The sequence below is a fragment of the Lithobates pipiens genome, unplaced genomic scaffold (genome assembly GCF_037356315.1).
Source record: "Lithobates pipiens isolate NorthernLeopardFrog02 unplaced genomic scaffold, aLitPip1_a1.2 Scaffold_10, whole genome shotgun sequence".
Lineage (NCBI taxonomy): Eukaryota > Metazoa > Chordata > Amphibia > Anura > Ranidae > Lithobates > Lithobates pipiens.
In genome coordinates this window covers 20,861,084-20,876,950 of record NW_027507686.1, presented here as the reverse complement: position 1 = coordinate 20,876,950, position 15,867 = coordinate 20,861,084, and the positions used below count along the sequence as shown (strand labels likewise).

Sequence of the window (15,867 nt, the reverse complement as noted above, 5' to 3'; positions counted from 1 at the left end):
TAGGGTGTTTTGACCAACCCCAGATGGGGTCATGCGAGTCTAGGGTGTTTTGACCAACCCCAGATGGGGTCATGCGAGTCTAGGGTGCTTTGACCAACCACAGGGGTGTCATGCGAGTCTAGGGTGCTTTTACCAACCACAGGGGTGTCCTGCAAGTCTAGGGTGCTTTGACCAACCACAGGGGGGTCACGTGAGTCTAGGGTGTTTTTGACCAACCCGGGGGGGTTACACATGAGCCCAGGGTGTGTTGCCCAACCCCAGATATGGTTACAGGAGTCTAGGGTGCATTGACCAACCCCAGTTTGGGTCATGGGAGTCTAGGGTGCGTTGACCAAAATTTGAGACATTCTGGACAGCCGCACTCCAAAAAATAGCCTTTATTCGTCAAAAGGAATCAAAAAATGCATGCCACGGAAGAGCTTCTGCTCATTCTGCTGTGGCATGTATTTTTTGATTCCTTTTGACGAATAAATGCTATTTTTTGGAGTGTGGCTGTCCATAATTTTTCTCAAATTCCATAGCTATATGCTTCCAAACTAAAGGAGAGGTTCCTTCCAATCTGACCTGCCTAGAATGGTGATATCCCTTCTGTGCGTTAACCAACCCCGGATGGGGGTCACATGACTCTAGGATGCATTGACCAACCATAGATGGGGGTCATGCGAGTCTAGGGTGCGTTAACCAACCCCAGAGGTGTCATGCGAGTCTAGGGTGCTTTGACCAACCACAGGGGTGTCCTGCAAGACTAGGGTGCTTTGACCAACCAGAAGGGAGTTGTGAGAGTCCAGGATGCTTTGACCAACCACATGGGGGGTCACATGAGCCCAAGGTGCTTTGTCCAACCCCAGATGGGGTCAAGTGAGTCTAGGGCAACCACATGGGGGGTCACATGAGCCCAGGGTGCTATGTCCAACCCCAAATGGGGTCACGTGAGTCTAGGGTGATTTGACCAGCCCATGGGGGTCAGTCCCTGACATCATGGGCTTTACAGTAAATGTGTTTTACGACACTGAGGATCATTCAGCCTATGCACACTAGTTGATATTCTCAAGCGATGTTCACTCAGCGAAGTATACTTTATAAAGCGGGGCAAAACTGATTCAATGCTTGGAGTCTGCATTGCTTGATTTTTCAGCATTCTGGTCTGTTTTGGCTGTTTGCATCCCACAAATTATACTAATCACAAGGATGCCTCAGCATGAAAGGTCATACAGTTTTTGTTTTGGCTCGTTGCAGTGCTCTGCAATCACTTTGCGAAAAAGTCAAAGTGGGTTTCAATAATCGTGCCTGGGCTTTGGTAAGGTTTAGAAAACTTTACTGAAATTCTGCAGCATATAGATTTATGATCGCCTTTCTTGCTTCATAGGTGGACGCTATTATGAACTTGGTATCGACTCTGATACAAGACCAACCAGACCAGCCAGCTGAAGACCCTGACCCAGAGGACTTTGCAGAAGAGCAGAGCCTTGTGGGCCGCTTTATTCACCTATTGCGGTCTGATGATCCCGATCAACAGTACTTGGTAAGAAAACCTAATGTGTTGGTGTTTACTGTACAAGATCTCCTTCATGTTACTGGTACAGTGCCTTGAAAAAGTATTCATACCCTTTGAAACTTGTAACATTTTGTCATGTTACAACCAAAAACTTAAAGCGGGAGTCCGCGTTTTTTTTTTTTTTTTTTAAAAGCCAGCAGCAACAAATACTGCAGCTGCTGACTTTTAAAATAGTGACACTTACCTTTCCAGCGCGCCCGCGATGTCGGCACCCGAAGCCGATCTCTCGATCGTCTCTCGGGTGCTGCCGCCGCCATCTTGGGTATGGGAATCAGGAAGTGGAGCCTTTCGGCTTCATTTCCCGGTTCCCTACTGCGCATGCGCGAGTCGCGCTGCGCAATAAGGATGGACCCCGCTGCCTCTGGGATCTGTGTGTTTCCCAGCAGGCAGCGGGGGACTTTCGGAAAGGGGCGTAATTTTTTTTATTTATTTTTTGCCAAAAATTAACCAGTGGTGATACAGTGCCTTGCGAAAGTATTCGGCCCCCTTGAACTTTTCAACCTTTTGCCACATTTCAGGCTTCAAACATAAAGATATAAAATTTTTATTTTTTATGAAGAATCACCAACAAGTGGGACACAATTGTGAAGTGGAACGAAATCTATTGGATTTTTGAAACTTTTTTTAACTAATAAAAAAATGAAAAGTGGGGCGTGCAAAATTATTCGGCCCCCTTGCGTTAATACTTTGTAGAGCCACCTTTTGCTGCGATTACAGCTGCAAGTCGCTTGGGGTATGTCTCTATCAGTTTTGCACATCGAGAGACTGAAATTCTTGCCCATTCTTCCTTGCAAAACAGCTCGAGCTCAGTGAGGTTGGATGGAGAGCGTTTGTGAACAGCAGTTTTCAGCTCTTTCCACAGATTCTCGATTGGATTCAGGTCTGGACTTTGTCTTGGCCATTCTAACACCTGGATACGTTTATTTGTGAACCATTCCTTTGTAGATTTTGCTGTATGTTTGGGATCATTGTCTTGTTGGAAGATAAATCTCCGTCCCAGTTTCAGGTCTTTTGCAGACTCCAACAGGTTTTCATCCAGAATGGTCCTGTATTTGGCTGCATCCATCTTCCCCTCAATTTTAACCATCTTCCCTGTCCCTGCTGAAGAAAAGCAGGCCCAAACCATGATGCTGCCACCACCATGTTTGACAGTGGGGATGGTGTGTTGAGGGTGATGAGCTGTGTTGCTTTTAAGCCAAACATATCGTTTTGCATTGTGGGCAAAAAGTTCAATTTTGGTTTCATCTGACCAGAGCACCTTCTTCCACATGTTTGGTGTGTCTCCCAGGTGGCTTGTGGCAAACTTTAGACGAGACTTTTTATGGATATCTTTGGAAATGGCTTTCTTCTTGCCACTCTTCCATAAAGGCCAGATTTGTGCAGTGTACGACTGATTGTTGTCCTATGGACAGACTCTCCCACCTCCGCTGTAGTTCTTTGCAGTTCATCCAGAGTGATCATGGGCCTCTTGGCTGCATCTCTGATCAGTCTTCTCCTTGTCTGAGCTGAAAGTTTAGAGGGACGGCCAGGTCTTGGTAGATTTGCAGTGGTCTGATACTCCTTCCATTTCAAAATGATCGCTTGCACAGTGCTCCTTGGGATGTTTAAAGCTTGGGAAATCTTTTTGTATCCAAATCCGGCTTTAAACTTCTCCACAACAGTATTACGGACCTGCCTGTGTGTTCCTTGGTCTTCATGATGCTCTCTGCACTTTCAACAGAACCCTGAGACTATCACAGAGCAGGTGCATTTATACAGAGACTTGATTACACACAGGTGGATTCTATTTATCACCAACAGTCATTGAGGACAACATTGGATCATTCAGAGATCCTCGCTGAACTTCTGGAGTGAGTTTGCTGCACTGAAAGTAAAGGGGCCGAATAATTTTGCACGCACCACTTTTCAGTTTTTTATTTGCTAAAAAAGTTTAAAATATCCAATAGATTTCGTTCCACTTCACAATTGTGTCCCACTTGTTGGTGATTCTTCACAAAAAATTTAAATTTTATATCTTTATGTTTGAAGCCTGAAATGTGGCAAAAGTTTGAAAAGTTCAAGGGGGCCGAATACTTTCGCAAGGCACTGTAAATGCTACCAAAAGAAAGCTGTTGTGTGAAGAAAATACTACAAAATGAATTTATAGTACAGCGTTGCATGATTGCGCAATTGTAATTAAAAATGCGACGGAGCTGAAAAATGGCCTGGGCAGGAAGGGGGTGAAAGTGCCCGGTATTGAAGTAAAGTGGTAGCAAAGCTTAAACGTTTTTTACCTTGCATTAAAGTAAAAAATTGTCAGCACCCCCCCCCCCCCCCCCCTTACCTGAGCCCTCATTTGATCCAGCGCTGTGCACGTCTGCAGCTCTTCTCTCCCCTCGCTTTTGGGCTTTTGCTGGGGCATCGGGAGCCATTGGTTGCTGCCAAGGAGGGGGTGGGGCCAAGTCCCCCTGTCTGTGTCAATGGCCATGGCAGCAGCGAGGTTCAGCTGCGAGCATGCACCCGTGCCCACTTCCCATGGGGGCCACTGGACAGAGGGGAAGGAGCCAGGAGTGCCAGTGGGGAACCCGAAAAGAGGAATTCAGTTGCCCAAAGCAGGAGAGTATAGATATATTTTGTTATTATTTTAAAAGGAAACAAAAACAAACATGCTATCATTTTAAAGGAAGGAATTGGAGGACAATTCTAGCGTTAGTCGGTGGACAGGGCGGGTTCACTTTAAAATGTACTGTGCTTTCCTTTTTAAACTACCATATTTTATGCTTGAGCAAAATACTTGCTAGGAATACATTATCTCTCTCAATTTATACTTTTCCTCCAAAGTGACAGCCCAACGAATGCTGAGCAATTACCAAGAATGTTCACCCAAATATGACGGCTGGATCTCAGTTGTTAAAGATCTGTCTCTAATATCCTGGACTGGGATATTTGCTTTCATTGTCTGCAATGCTTAAGAGAATTTTTTTTGTGTTTTGCAGTAAATTACTTTTTTAGCATCCAATATCCTCATTCTCCCTTCCTGTCTATTCAGTTTTAATATCCTCTTTGATATTCTGAGATCACACAGATGCGTCAGGATGAGAGTGAGATGGTCGTTCTGAATGTCGCTATGTGGCGTGATGTGTTTTTTTTTTTTTCTTTTCTTTTCTTTGACAGACCTCTTGTCAGGTTGCGTTAGTGGAGAATGCCATAATCTTTTGCTGTACAGAGAACCAGTCTCAGGTTTTCAATTTTTCAGAGAGTAATTGAGCTGCCATTTGTTCTTTGTACTATTTTAATCCCTTAAAGAGATTCAGTCACTTTGCCCTGAATAAGCAAGGTGACTGGGTTCCCCCCCCACACAGCGCTGGAACCCTGCACATTACACAGCCCCCCCCCCCCCCCACAGCTCTGGACTGGACCTCTGCACATTACACAGCCCCCCCCCCCCACAGCTCTGGACTGGACCTCTGGCACATTACACAGCCCCCCCCCCACAGCTCTGGACTGGACCTCTGCACATTACACAGCCCCCCCCCCCCCACAGCTCTGGACTGGACCTCTGCACATTACACAGCCCCCCCCACAGCTCTGGACGGACCCCTGCACATTACACAGCCCCCCCCCCACAGCTCTGGACTGGACCCCTGCACATTACACAGCCACCCCCCCCCCCCCACAGCTCTGGACTGGACCCTGCACATTACACAGCCCCCCCCCCACAGCTCTGGACTGGACCTCTGCACATTACACAGCCCCCCCCCCACAGCTCTGGACTGGAACCTCTGCACATTACACAGCCCCCCCCCCACAGCTCTGGACTGGACCTCTGCACATTACACAGCCCCCCCCCCCCCCACAGCTCTGGACTGGACCTCTGCACATTACGCAGCCCCCCCCACAGCTCTGGACTGGACCTCTGCACATTACACAGCCCCCCCCCCCCCACAGCTCTGGACTGGACCTCTGCACATTACACAGCCCCCCCCCCCCACAGCTCTGGACTGGACCTCTGCACATTACACAGCCCCCCCCACAGCTCTGGACTGGACCCCTGCACATTACACAGCCCCCCCCCACAGCTCTGGACTGGACCCCTGCACATTACACAGCCACCCCCCCCCCCCACAGCTCTGGACTGGACCCTGCACATTACACAGCCCCCCCCCCCACAGCTCTGGACTGGACCTCTGCACATTACACAGCCCCCCCCCCCACAGCTCTGGACTGGACCTCTGCACATTACACAGCCCCCCCCCCACAGCTCTGGACTGGACCTCTGCACATTACACAGCCCCCCCCCCCCACAGCTCTGGACTGGACCTCTGCACATTACGCAGCCCCCCCCACAGCTCTGGACTGGACCTCTGCACATTACACAGCCCCCCCCCCCACAGCTCTGGACTGGACCCCTGCACATTACACAGCCACCCCCCCCCCCCCCCCCCCACAGCTCTGGACTGGACCCTGCACATTACACAGCCACCGCCCCCCCCCCCCCCCCCCCCCACAGCTCTGGACTGGACCCTGCATATTACACATCCCCTCTCCCACCCCAGCTCTGGACCCCTGCACATTACACACAGCCCCCACTCCCCCAGCTCCGGACCATTGTACATTACACAGCTGCCCCCGGATCTGGACCCCTGTATGTTACACAGCCCCCCCCCCCCCAGATCTGGACCCCTGTACGTTACACAGCCCCCCCCAGCTTTGAACCCCTGTACATTACACAGCCCCCCAGCTCTGGACCCCTGTACATTACACAGCCCCCCTCTCTGGACCCTTGTACATTACACAGCCCTCCCAGCTCTAGACCCTTGTACATTACACAGCCCCCCCCCCCCAGCCCTGGCCCCCTGTACATTACACAGCCCCCCCCATCTCTGGACCCTTGTACATTACACAGCCCTCCCAGCTCTAGACCCTTGTACATTACACAGCCCCACCTCAGCTCTGGACCCTGCACATTGCACAGCCCCCCACCTTATCTCTGGACCCCTGCACATTACATAGCCCCCCCATTTATATATGTGTGTGTGTGTGTGTGTGTATATGTATGTATATGTATGTGTGTATATATATATATATATGTGTATGCGAGTGCGATTCTGCATTTCTGCCTGCAGGGTGCGCGCAGGGCTGCTTCTGCTGTGGTGATTCACCGCACAAGCTGATCTGTGGTTCCTGAGGACTCTGTCCTCCGACACCCGCAGATTGCTGGTAAAACATGGAGAGCAGAGATATGCCTATGTTAACAGTGCATATCTCAGTTCTGATTGGGGGGGGGGGGGGGGGTGTTCCTGTATTTCTGCAAGACAGACACTAGGCTCAGTCTATTCCCTTGGTGAAAGCAGGACACAGTTAACACTTTAATTGCCCTAGATGTTTAACTCCTTCCCAGCCAGGGTCATTAGTACAGTGACAGTGTATATTTTTTAGCACTGATCACTGTATTAATGTCACAGGAATTCCCGCAAAGTATCAGTGTGCAATAGTCCACAGCAATATTGCAGTCCTGCTAGAAGTTCTGATCACCGCCATTACTAGTATTAAAAAATACATACTTTTTCCCTTTAAACCTCCTTCCTTTATTTCCTGTGACGTTGCACAGTGAAATGTAAAGCCATATAGAACCTGCTGAGATTGAGTTCTCAGCTTTCTTCTGCCACTCTGGTTTAAACGAGGTCACCAGCAGTCCGTTCACACCGCTCGTCTTCCAGGCAAGAAGGCATTGATTACGTTTTCTCCTGCCGAGACTGGCAACGTTTCCAGCGGTGGTTTATCTTTTTTTGGACACGAGCTGCTGACAGCACTTCATTTTCATTGAATGGAAGCAATTTTCTACGAGTGTCCCCTGTGCACCGCATAATGACACAAGTCTGTATTCGCACTTACTGCATCCCTCATATCCAGATCTTCCTCTCCTCCGTTTACCGTGAGGAAAAAAAACAGCAGTTGGGGGTGGGGGGGGGGGGGGGGGGGGAATAGGGGGTCCAGCTGGGGAAGATTGGGCCATGTTCTGAATTGTTATAAAATTGTTTTGTAATTGGAAAAAATCCTGCATATAACACTGCATGTATTTATGAAAAAAGGGACAGCTATCCAGTGTGACAAATTCTGTGGAACCTTATGGCCCGTACACACAATCCGAAAAATCGGACGAAAAATACCACTTTTGACGCGATCCCACGATAATCTTTTTTTTTTTTCGAGAGCAGATCACCCCAATTCATCCGATAATATTCGATCGGACAACCATGAAAAATGTCCTCGTTACAATACCAGATCTTAAGTTTTTCGCTTGGTCAGTACAGTTGTCCTCTGAAAATACAATACAAATGCATTACAACACATGACATCACTTCCGATTTTTTTTTATTTTTTTGTTTAACGAGAATTTTCATGACTTTAATAACCTATTCAAATTCTACTTGTGACTATTAACGGCTTGCCGCCCGTCGTATAGCAAAATGATGGCGGCAAAGTGGTTGCGATGTCCCAACCGGATGTCATATGACGTTGCCAGGATATCAAGCCGCTGTGCGCTCCGGGGGGGGCACGCATCACAGTGTCAGCCTGACACATCGCAACAACGATCTAGGTAAAGAGCCGTGTCCAATTACGGTGTAAACAGGAAGAGCCGTTGACCGGCTTTTCCTCCCTTGCGTCTGTCAAACGCAAGTAAAGGAGAGCCGATCGGCTGCTCTTCTGACGAGGGGGGGGGTCTGTGCTGATCATCAGCGCAGCCCCTCCCCCCTGAGGATGCCCACACTGGACCACAGGGATGCCCACCACTAGTCACCACCAGGTATGCCACCCATGGCCACCAGGGATGCCAATCAGTGCCCACAATGGATGCCTGCCAATCAGTGATGCCTATCAGTACCATCCATTATTGTACATCAGTGTCCATCTGTGCCACCTATCAATGCCGCATATCTGTGCCCCTATGTGCCACCTATCAGTGCCGCCTATGTGTACCTATCAGTGCCACATATTAGTGCCCTTCAGTGCAGCCCCATCAGTGAAGGAGAAAACTTAGTTATTTACAAAGTTTTTTTTAACAGAAACCAAAAATGTTTCTTTTTTTTTTCAAAATTTGTGGCCTTTTATTTTCTGATAAAATACAAAAAAAAAAAAAAATACCAGAGGTGATCAAATACCACCAAAAGAAAGCTCTATTTGTGGGAACAAAATTATAAAAATTTAGTGTGGGTACAGTGTAGCATGACCGCGCAGTTGTCAATCAAAGTGCGACAGTGCTGAAAGCTGAGAATTTGTCAGGAAGGTGTATAAGTGCCCGGTATTGAATTGGTTAAATAGGAAAAAGTTGGACGATCTGTCGTCCGATTTTCGGATCGTGTGTACGGGTCATTAGACCCCCCACGGGGTCACACACTTTATGGAATCTTTAAATATAATGAAAATATCTCTCTGTATATAATAATAGGTCCCTGCGCAAAGTGTTTTATAGGAGCTTTACAGCTAATAAAGGTGAACTATATAAACAATGAAAAAAGACAAAAATCCCGCTCCTTCCAAAATGTGCCAAAATTATATCGTGTTTGATAAATTAAAAAAATAAAAAAATGATGTATTTGGCAACCAAAATGTGCGATGTGATATCCTTCTAAAATAATCTAAACCATATGCAAATAATTCATCAGAGTCTAAAAACGTTTTTCAATAAAGTGCTTGTTGTTCAATAAAAGTGCTTGTTGTGATAAAAATAAAGTGTTTGTTGTGCAATATAGTTCCTTGGGTGCCAAACAAATCTGCCAATCAGGGCTCCCAGGTGACAACACTACGGAAAAATGTCACCCCTTTTCTCAAAGGTAGTCAAATGGCGCTCACAGGTAAGTGCGTCTCCCTAATGGAGCTGAGGTCACTCATCCAATAATATATCCCAGAGATTATGGGGCTAAAAGCAGTCAGTCTTGGACATTAAGATGCTCTTTTCATTAGTTCTTCTACGGTCTCCTGAGACCCACTCTGTATGGACAGTATGGCACTTGCTGACTTGGAAAGACCCACAAGCAGTTCAATTCTTCAGGAAGACACAAAAGGAAGACACAAATGTTGGCTCCAATTGGGTTTTACTTCAGCTTAGCAGAATACAGAGGAAGTTATTCCAGTCTTTTAACTTGAATGAGGAGCTTCTTTGCCGTTTGTAATCTAATCAGGGCTCCGGAAAGTCATCGTCTTCTTACACCTTAAAAGACTGGAATAACATCCTCTGAATTGCGCTAAGCTATTAGATTCAACTTTTTTTCTTTTCTTCAAGCGTTAAACTGCTTGTGGCTCTTTCTAAGACCCCTTTCACACCAGGGCGTTTTGCAGGCGCTATAGCGTTAGAAATAGCGCCATCAATCCGCCCTAAAGAAGCTGCACCATTGTGTGTAGAGTGAAAGCCCCGAGGGCTTTCACACTACAGCGGTGCGCTGGCAGGATGTCAGAAAAAAGTCCTGCCAGCAGCTTCTTTGGAGCGGTGAAGGAGCGGTGTGTTTACCGCTCCTCCACCGCTGCTCCCCATTGAAATCAATGGGGCAGCGCTGTAATACCGCCAGCAAACCCTTTCGCGGCCGCTAACGGGGGTAAAAGCGCCCCGCTATCGCCCGAAATGTGCCGCAAATCCGGCAGTAAAATGCCACTAAAAATAGCGGTGTTTTACCGCCGACGCAATGGGCGGTGTGGTGTGAAAGGGGTCTAAGTCAGCAAGTGTCCATACACACTGGTTCTCAGGAGAAACTATTTAAAGTGAGAAGAGTATCCTAATCTCCAAGACTGACTGCTTTTAGCCCCGTAATATCGTTGGATGAGTGACCTCAGCTCCATTTGGAGAAGCACTTACCTGTGAGTGCTGTTTGACTACCTTGTGCGGAGTGTTGTCACTTGGGATTTGTATTGCACAACAAGCACTTTTTTTGCCGCAAGTAATTTATCGAAGAACTTTTTTTTGGACTTTTATGAATTTTTGTATTGTTTTAGATTATTTTATAAGGATATCACATCGCACGTTTTTGCTGTTGCATACGTCAATTTTTTTTACTTATCCAGCACTATCCTCTCTCTGTGTTTGAATATTATTTCAGCACGAGCCAATCGGTTGGATTTGTGTTAGACCTTGAACCTGGTACAAGGTCTATATTTTGCTTTGCTTTTCTTTCTTTTTTTTTTCAATAATGCATGGTTCTCTTAAGCACCCAAGACCTATAAACACATCTAAAGCAGAACTAAACCCATCAATTTTAAATTGTCATTAAACCCAGACTATGAAAATCGCTCATTACATGCTATATAACAAAGTGTTCATATTCTCAAAGCCACACAAGCATTATTTTTGTGTAGAGAAAAATATACCCGGCTGATCCTGCCTTTAGCTGCCCCTCCCATCTTCTTCTCTGTGTCCCTACTGCAGGCTGAGATTGTCGTCCTCTACTGAGCATGCTCCAATTACAGTAAGCTCTTAGTTACCTCCTTTTTTTTTTTTTCCCTTATCTGTGTAGCCCATATTACTATAGAGTCACACATGTGGGCATATACACAGTGGTGAATGACACACCCCTCCCTCCTCCTCCATGTCCTATTGCTAAACACTAAGGGGGTGGGATATATGTTGATTGAATGATGACTTGGGACTGCAAAGTCGTATGACAAGACCTTCCCCATGATTTCCAATGACTATCATTCATATTAGTACGACTTCAAAGTAATCCCTGCACTACTTTGGCCCGACTGTGATGTGAGTTACACAGACATTCCCTGAAATTGCAGCAAAAATCGCACGACCTTGAGGTCACGGTAGTGTGAAAGGGGCTTAAGTGAACCAACACACTAATGTGCAGCAATACAATCTAATGCTTCACCAAAGTGAAAAATAGGGTGCCTTTAAATCTCAAATCCACATTTTGCTTAATGCACCGTAAACAAAAAATTCCATGCCACATCTCAAGCATCGGTTATATTCCCAATCCTGTGAACACAAATTGAATCCTAATCAAGTTCTGTATTAATTGTAAGATCCTTTTCTTGGAGTCCATTGAGGGACAAGAGGTATCATGCTTCTGGTACTGCTTTGCTACAAAATTGAGGCATGTGCTGGTAGTAGGAGTGGTTAAAAAAACAAAACACGAGGGTGCCTCCATCTACATGTAGCGATTTATATAAAAAAAAAAAAAAAAAAAGTATAAAAGAAAATAAAAATGCACTCACTAGTTTAAAATGGATCAAGGCTTGTCAAAAACCCATATAGACTGTATCACTGTGAGGCTGCGGAGCTCTGCAGGCATCTGGCTAGTTGTGGCAGAGCTCTTAATGGAAGTACAGCGGTCAGGCTTCAGGCTGTAACATGAGCAACAGCAGCTTCCAGAAGTAGCAAGATGGCTGCGGCTCCAAATTACATCTCTCTTGGTTGGGTGATGATGACAGGAAGTGGAGCATTGTACATACAGACCTCTAGGATCACCGTGAAGCTGCAGAGCTCAGCAGGCAAATTGAATCCTGATCAAGTTCTGTATTAATTGTAAGATCATTTTCTTGGAGTCCATTGAGGGACAGATAAAAAAAAAAGAAGATTCCCACTGTGTCAGCATAGGCAGTGTGGTGCTCCCATCCCTATATGTAGAACAAAAAAGTACCCCCTAAGTGGGACTTTGACAGACCACCAACATATGCAAAGGAAGTATAAAATATCATATTTATTAATATACAAAGCAATAAAACCAAGGGCAGACGACTAGCATCTGTACAGTAGAAATATGCAATACAATACAGATAGAAAAAAAAACAATAAACCATATAACACCACTTATGCTCTCATAAGGATTGGATATCCCAAGACCCGACACGTTTCCAGTCTTGCTTTCAAACTTTCATCAGTGGTGGAGAGTAAAGGAAAATACAATATGGTAATAGCTCATGTTTGAGCCACTTCTTAGTGAAAGGTAGGAATATTGGTTAGTACATAGGCAGCCAAACCACAATATCAAATCCCTAGTGGCGACCATAGGTATTAACGCGTCCCTCCGCAGGAAATGCAAGCTGAAGTAGGTACTGCAACTTATGTATCCGTTGGCTCCCTGCGGTGTTGCGGGGTAAAATAAATCCCGCACCAAGGTATATCCAGGCCCAAAATGTGGCTCCCGAAAGGTCCCCTATCCCTGTGGGTCCCTTATTAGGAATACCTGGAAAGCGAAAACGTGAAGTATCCCGTCTGGTTCCAATGCTGCCCATTGACGGACAGATACATCATGCTTCTGATACTGCTTTGCTACAAAATTGAGGCATGGGCTGGTAGTAGGAGTGGTTAAAAAAAACACAAGAAGGTGCCTCCATCTATGTGTAGCATTTTTTTTTTTAAAGTATAAAAGAAAGTAAAAATGCACTCACTAGTTAAGTGGATCAAGGCTTGTAGATCCCCAGAGGATCACTGTGAGGCTACGGAGCTCTGTAGGCATCTGGCTAGTTGTGGCAGAGTTCTTGATGGAAGTGCAGCTGTCAGGCTTCAGGCTGGAACATAACAGCAGCTTCCAGAAGTGGCAAGATGGCTGCAGCTTCCAACAGCACCTCTCCCGGCAGGGTGACGATGACCGGAAGTGGAGGGGATGTGGCTACTTGTCACATCAATGTACAGTGCTCCACTTCCGGTCATCTGCCACAACTAGCCAGATGCCTACAGAGCTCCGCAGCCTCACAGTATCCTATGGAGGTCTATATGGGTTTTTGACAAGCCTTGATCCATTTTTAACTAGTGAGTGCATTTTTATTTTCTATTATCCTTTAAATAAATCGCTACACCTAGATGGAGGCGCCGTCTTGTGGTGTTTTTTTTTTTTATTTTTTATTTTTTTTAACCACTCCTACTACCAGCGCATGCCTCAATTGTGTAGCAAATTAGTTCAAGAAGCATGAAACCTCTGTCCCTCAATGGACTCGGAGAAAAGGATCTTACAATTAATACAGAACTTTATTATGATTCAGTTTGCCTGCTGAGCTCTGCAGCTTCATGCTGATCCTATGAAGGTCTGTATTGTTTTTTTTTTTTTTTTGACAAACCTTGGTCCACTTATAACTAGTGAGTACATTTTTATTATCTTTTTATGTTTTTTTTTTTTCTAATAGCTTATTCATTTGCTTTAGTAGTTGGAGTTATTTTGGGTTGGGCTACGGTTTTCTTTGTTTGCCAGTGTCCGGTCCTGCAGGTGGCATTATAACCCGAAGGTCTAAGACCTCCCATGTCCCCCTCTGAACTCCAAGAGACTGATTTTCCAGTGCCTACAGAAATCCCAAGTTATTTTTCATTGTTATCTGCTGTATGGTAAATATTAAATGAGTCTGATAAATCAGGTTGGAAAGGTATACTTGGGCAGATGTTTATATTTGTTATGAATTCCTTGGCTGTTAAGTACATAAAGTTTCCCAGTTGGAAGATAAGGAACTCCTTCATGAAACAGATGCTGAACATCTGGAATTAATAAAACAAAAAACAAAAAAACATAGCAGGCAGTAATGGAAACAGAGACAAAAACACAGGAATTAATTAAAGCACCGTCTCCAGCGCAGAACGGGTGCAGGTTGGGAATTAGGGGCTCTTTTTTTTTTGTTTTCGCAGGAAATCCTTTGCCTGGTGCCTGCCGGTAGCTGTTTGATCAATCCAAACCAATTAAATAGGTAATTAATGAGATAATGAATCCCTTTGCATTTGCAGAAGAGGCCTCCTTGGTATCCTGACTGGTTTACATTGTAGGAAACCAATCAGAGTTTGGAATTAACACAAAGATCTACAGAGATGGTTTTATCCACAGAGTGTTTATAATGCAAATAAGGAGCTTCATTACAGAAAGAATCCCAGCCGATTGGAGCATCTGCTGGTTAAACTTTTACATGAAACGCGATTCTTCTAGATTTTTTTTAAATTAATCTTAAAGTAAATGTAAAGCCTAACGCAGTGATTTTTCAGTTTGCTTAAAACCCTGCATATCAAAATCCTCTTTCTTTTTTTTTTCTTTTTTTTTTTTTTATTATAATTATTATTATTATTATTATTATTATTAAAGCCAATCTCCGATTTTTTTTTTTTCTTTTTATTTTTTTTTTATTTTTTTTTTTCAACTTTTAAATAGTCAAGTTGGTCCCAAAAAAATATTTTATATTATTTTGTAGTTTTATAGCCGATATCCATTTTTTTTTTTTCAACTTTTAAATAGTCAAGTTGATCCCCAAGAATTTTTTTTTAGATTAATTTATAATTTTAAAGCCAATATCTAACTTTTAGTGAACCTTTAAAATAGTCAAGTTGGTTCCAATGAATGATTTACTTTACTAACGATGGCAGCAGCTGTGAGCGCTGTATGACCAGTGTGTAGATTCTCGGCCTTTTGGCTAAGATCAAGTGTAGTATCTGTTCTTATCAGTTACCAATAGGTGGCGCTTGCTTCCGTCCCTGTTCTACGGCGAGGTGGAGCAGGGGTGGCGGTTGCTATGCAAAGCCTGTTGGTGTAAAGGTGACCCGGAGCGGTTTGTAGCCGAAAGGGAAGCCTTCTGATGGGGGCGGAGAACCACTGGTCGGCGCCAGGGGAGGGGACCCTGGCCTTCTGGCTTGGATTGTGGCAGCTTTAGCTCCAGTCAGTTTTTCGGGAGGGAACGTTTAGCTCTCCTGTTCCAGCAGGGGGGCGGCCTGTACCTTCCGAATGTAATTGGGTAGGAGTGACGGGAGTGAGGGTGTGACCTGATGGCAAAGGGTCTCACCAAGCTCCTTGATCTTCATGCCTTTCTGGCTGGGGTGTGGGCTGTCTTGGTCTGGGTTGGGGGGTCAGGGATCCTTCTTTTGAAGAGCCCATGGTGATGTGCCCCTGGAGTGGCAGTCCAGGGGTGCCTTATATTCACTGTGCTATGCACTTTGATGTTCGGCACCTAGGTCACGTCACCATAACACGCTTTTTCACACCTGCCTCTAGGGCCCGGCCTTTTGGCTAGGACCAGAGGAATTTTTGATTCCTGGCCGGAGGGCCTGGCCATTATATTGCACAATGGCCACCTTTTTCACTCTCCTCTCCACTATCCCTTCCTCAATTTTTATTTATTTTTTTTGTCACGTTTGTCACTGCACGTGTGATGGGACCAATCCTGAAAGTCTTTGGGAGGGCGGACATAGGCCTTCTGGCTTGGTCCAACCTCCATTGGGGGGGCCTACCTTCGGGGAAGCCCCCATAGTACCAAGTACCTAGGAGGTTCTGTTTCGGCAGTCCTCCCGGGGAAAGGAGGTCTTCCGGCTTCGGCTGGAAGACCACTGATGAGTCTGGTACCTCAGTCCCTGTCTGGTGCGTAACGCCCCG

General features: G+C 45.6%; 1 protein-coding gene and 1 pseudogene across 1 annotated transcript in view; both read left to right on the top strand.

Annotated features, from left to right (window-relative positions):
• Positions 1 to 15,867, top strand: part of VPS35 (VPS35 retromer complex component) — a gene marked incomplete in the record, with an annotated part of 134,781 nt that overhangs the window by 74,997 nt on the left and 43,917 nt on the right. The window contains 1 exon segment of the mRNA XM_077452409.1: positions 1,367 to 1,522. Within this exon segment, the coding sequence (XP_077308535.1) occupies positions 1,367 to 1,522 (156 nt within the window).
• LOC143956056 (U2 spliceosomal RNA) lies at positions 14,895 to 14,979 on the top strand (annotated as a pseudogene).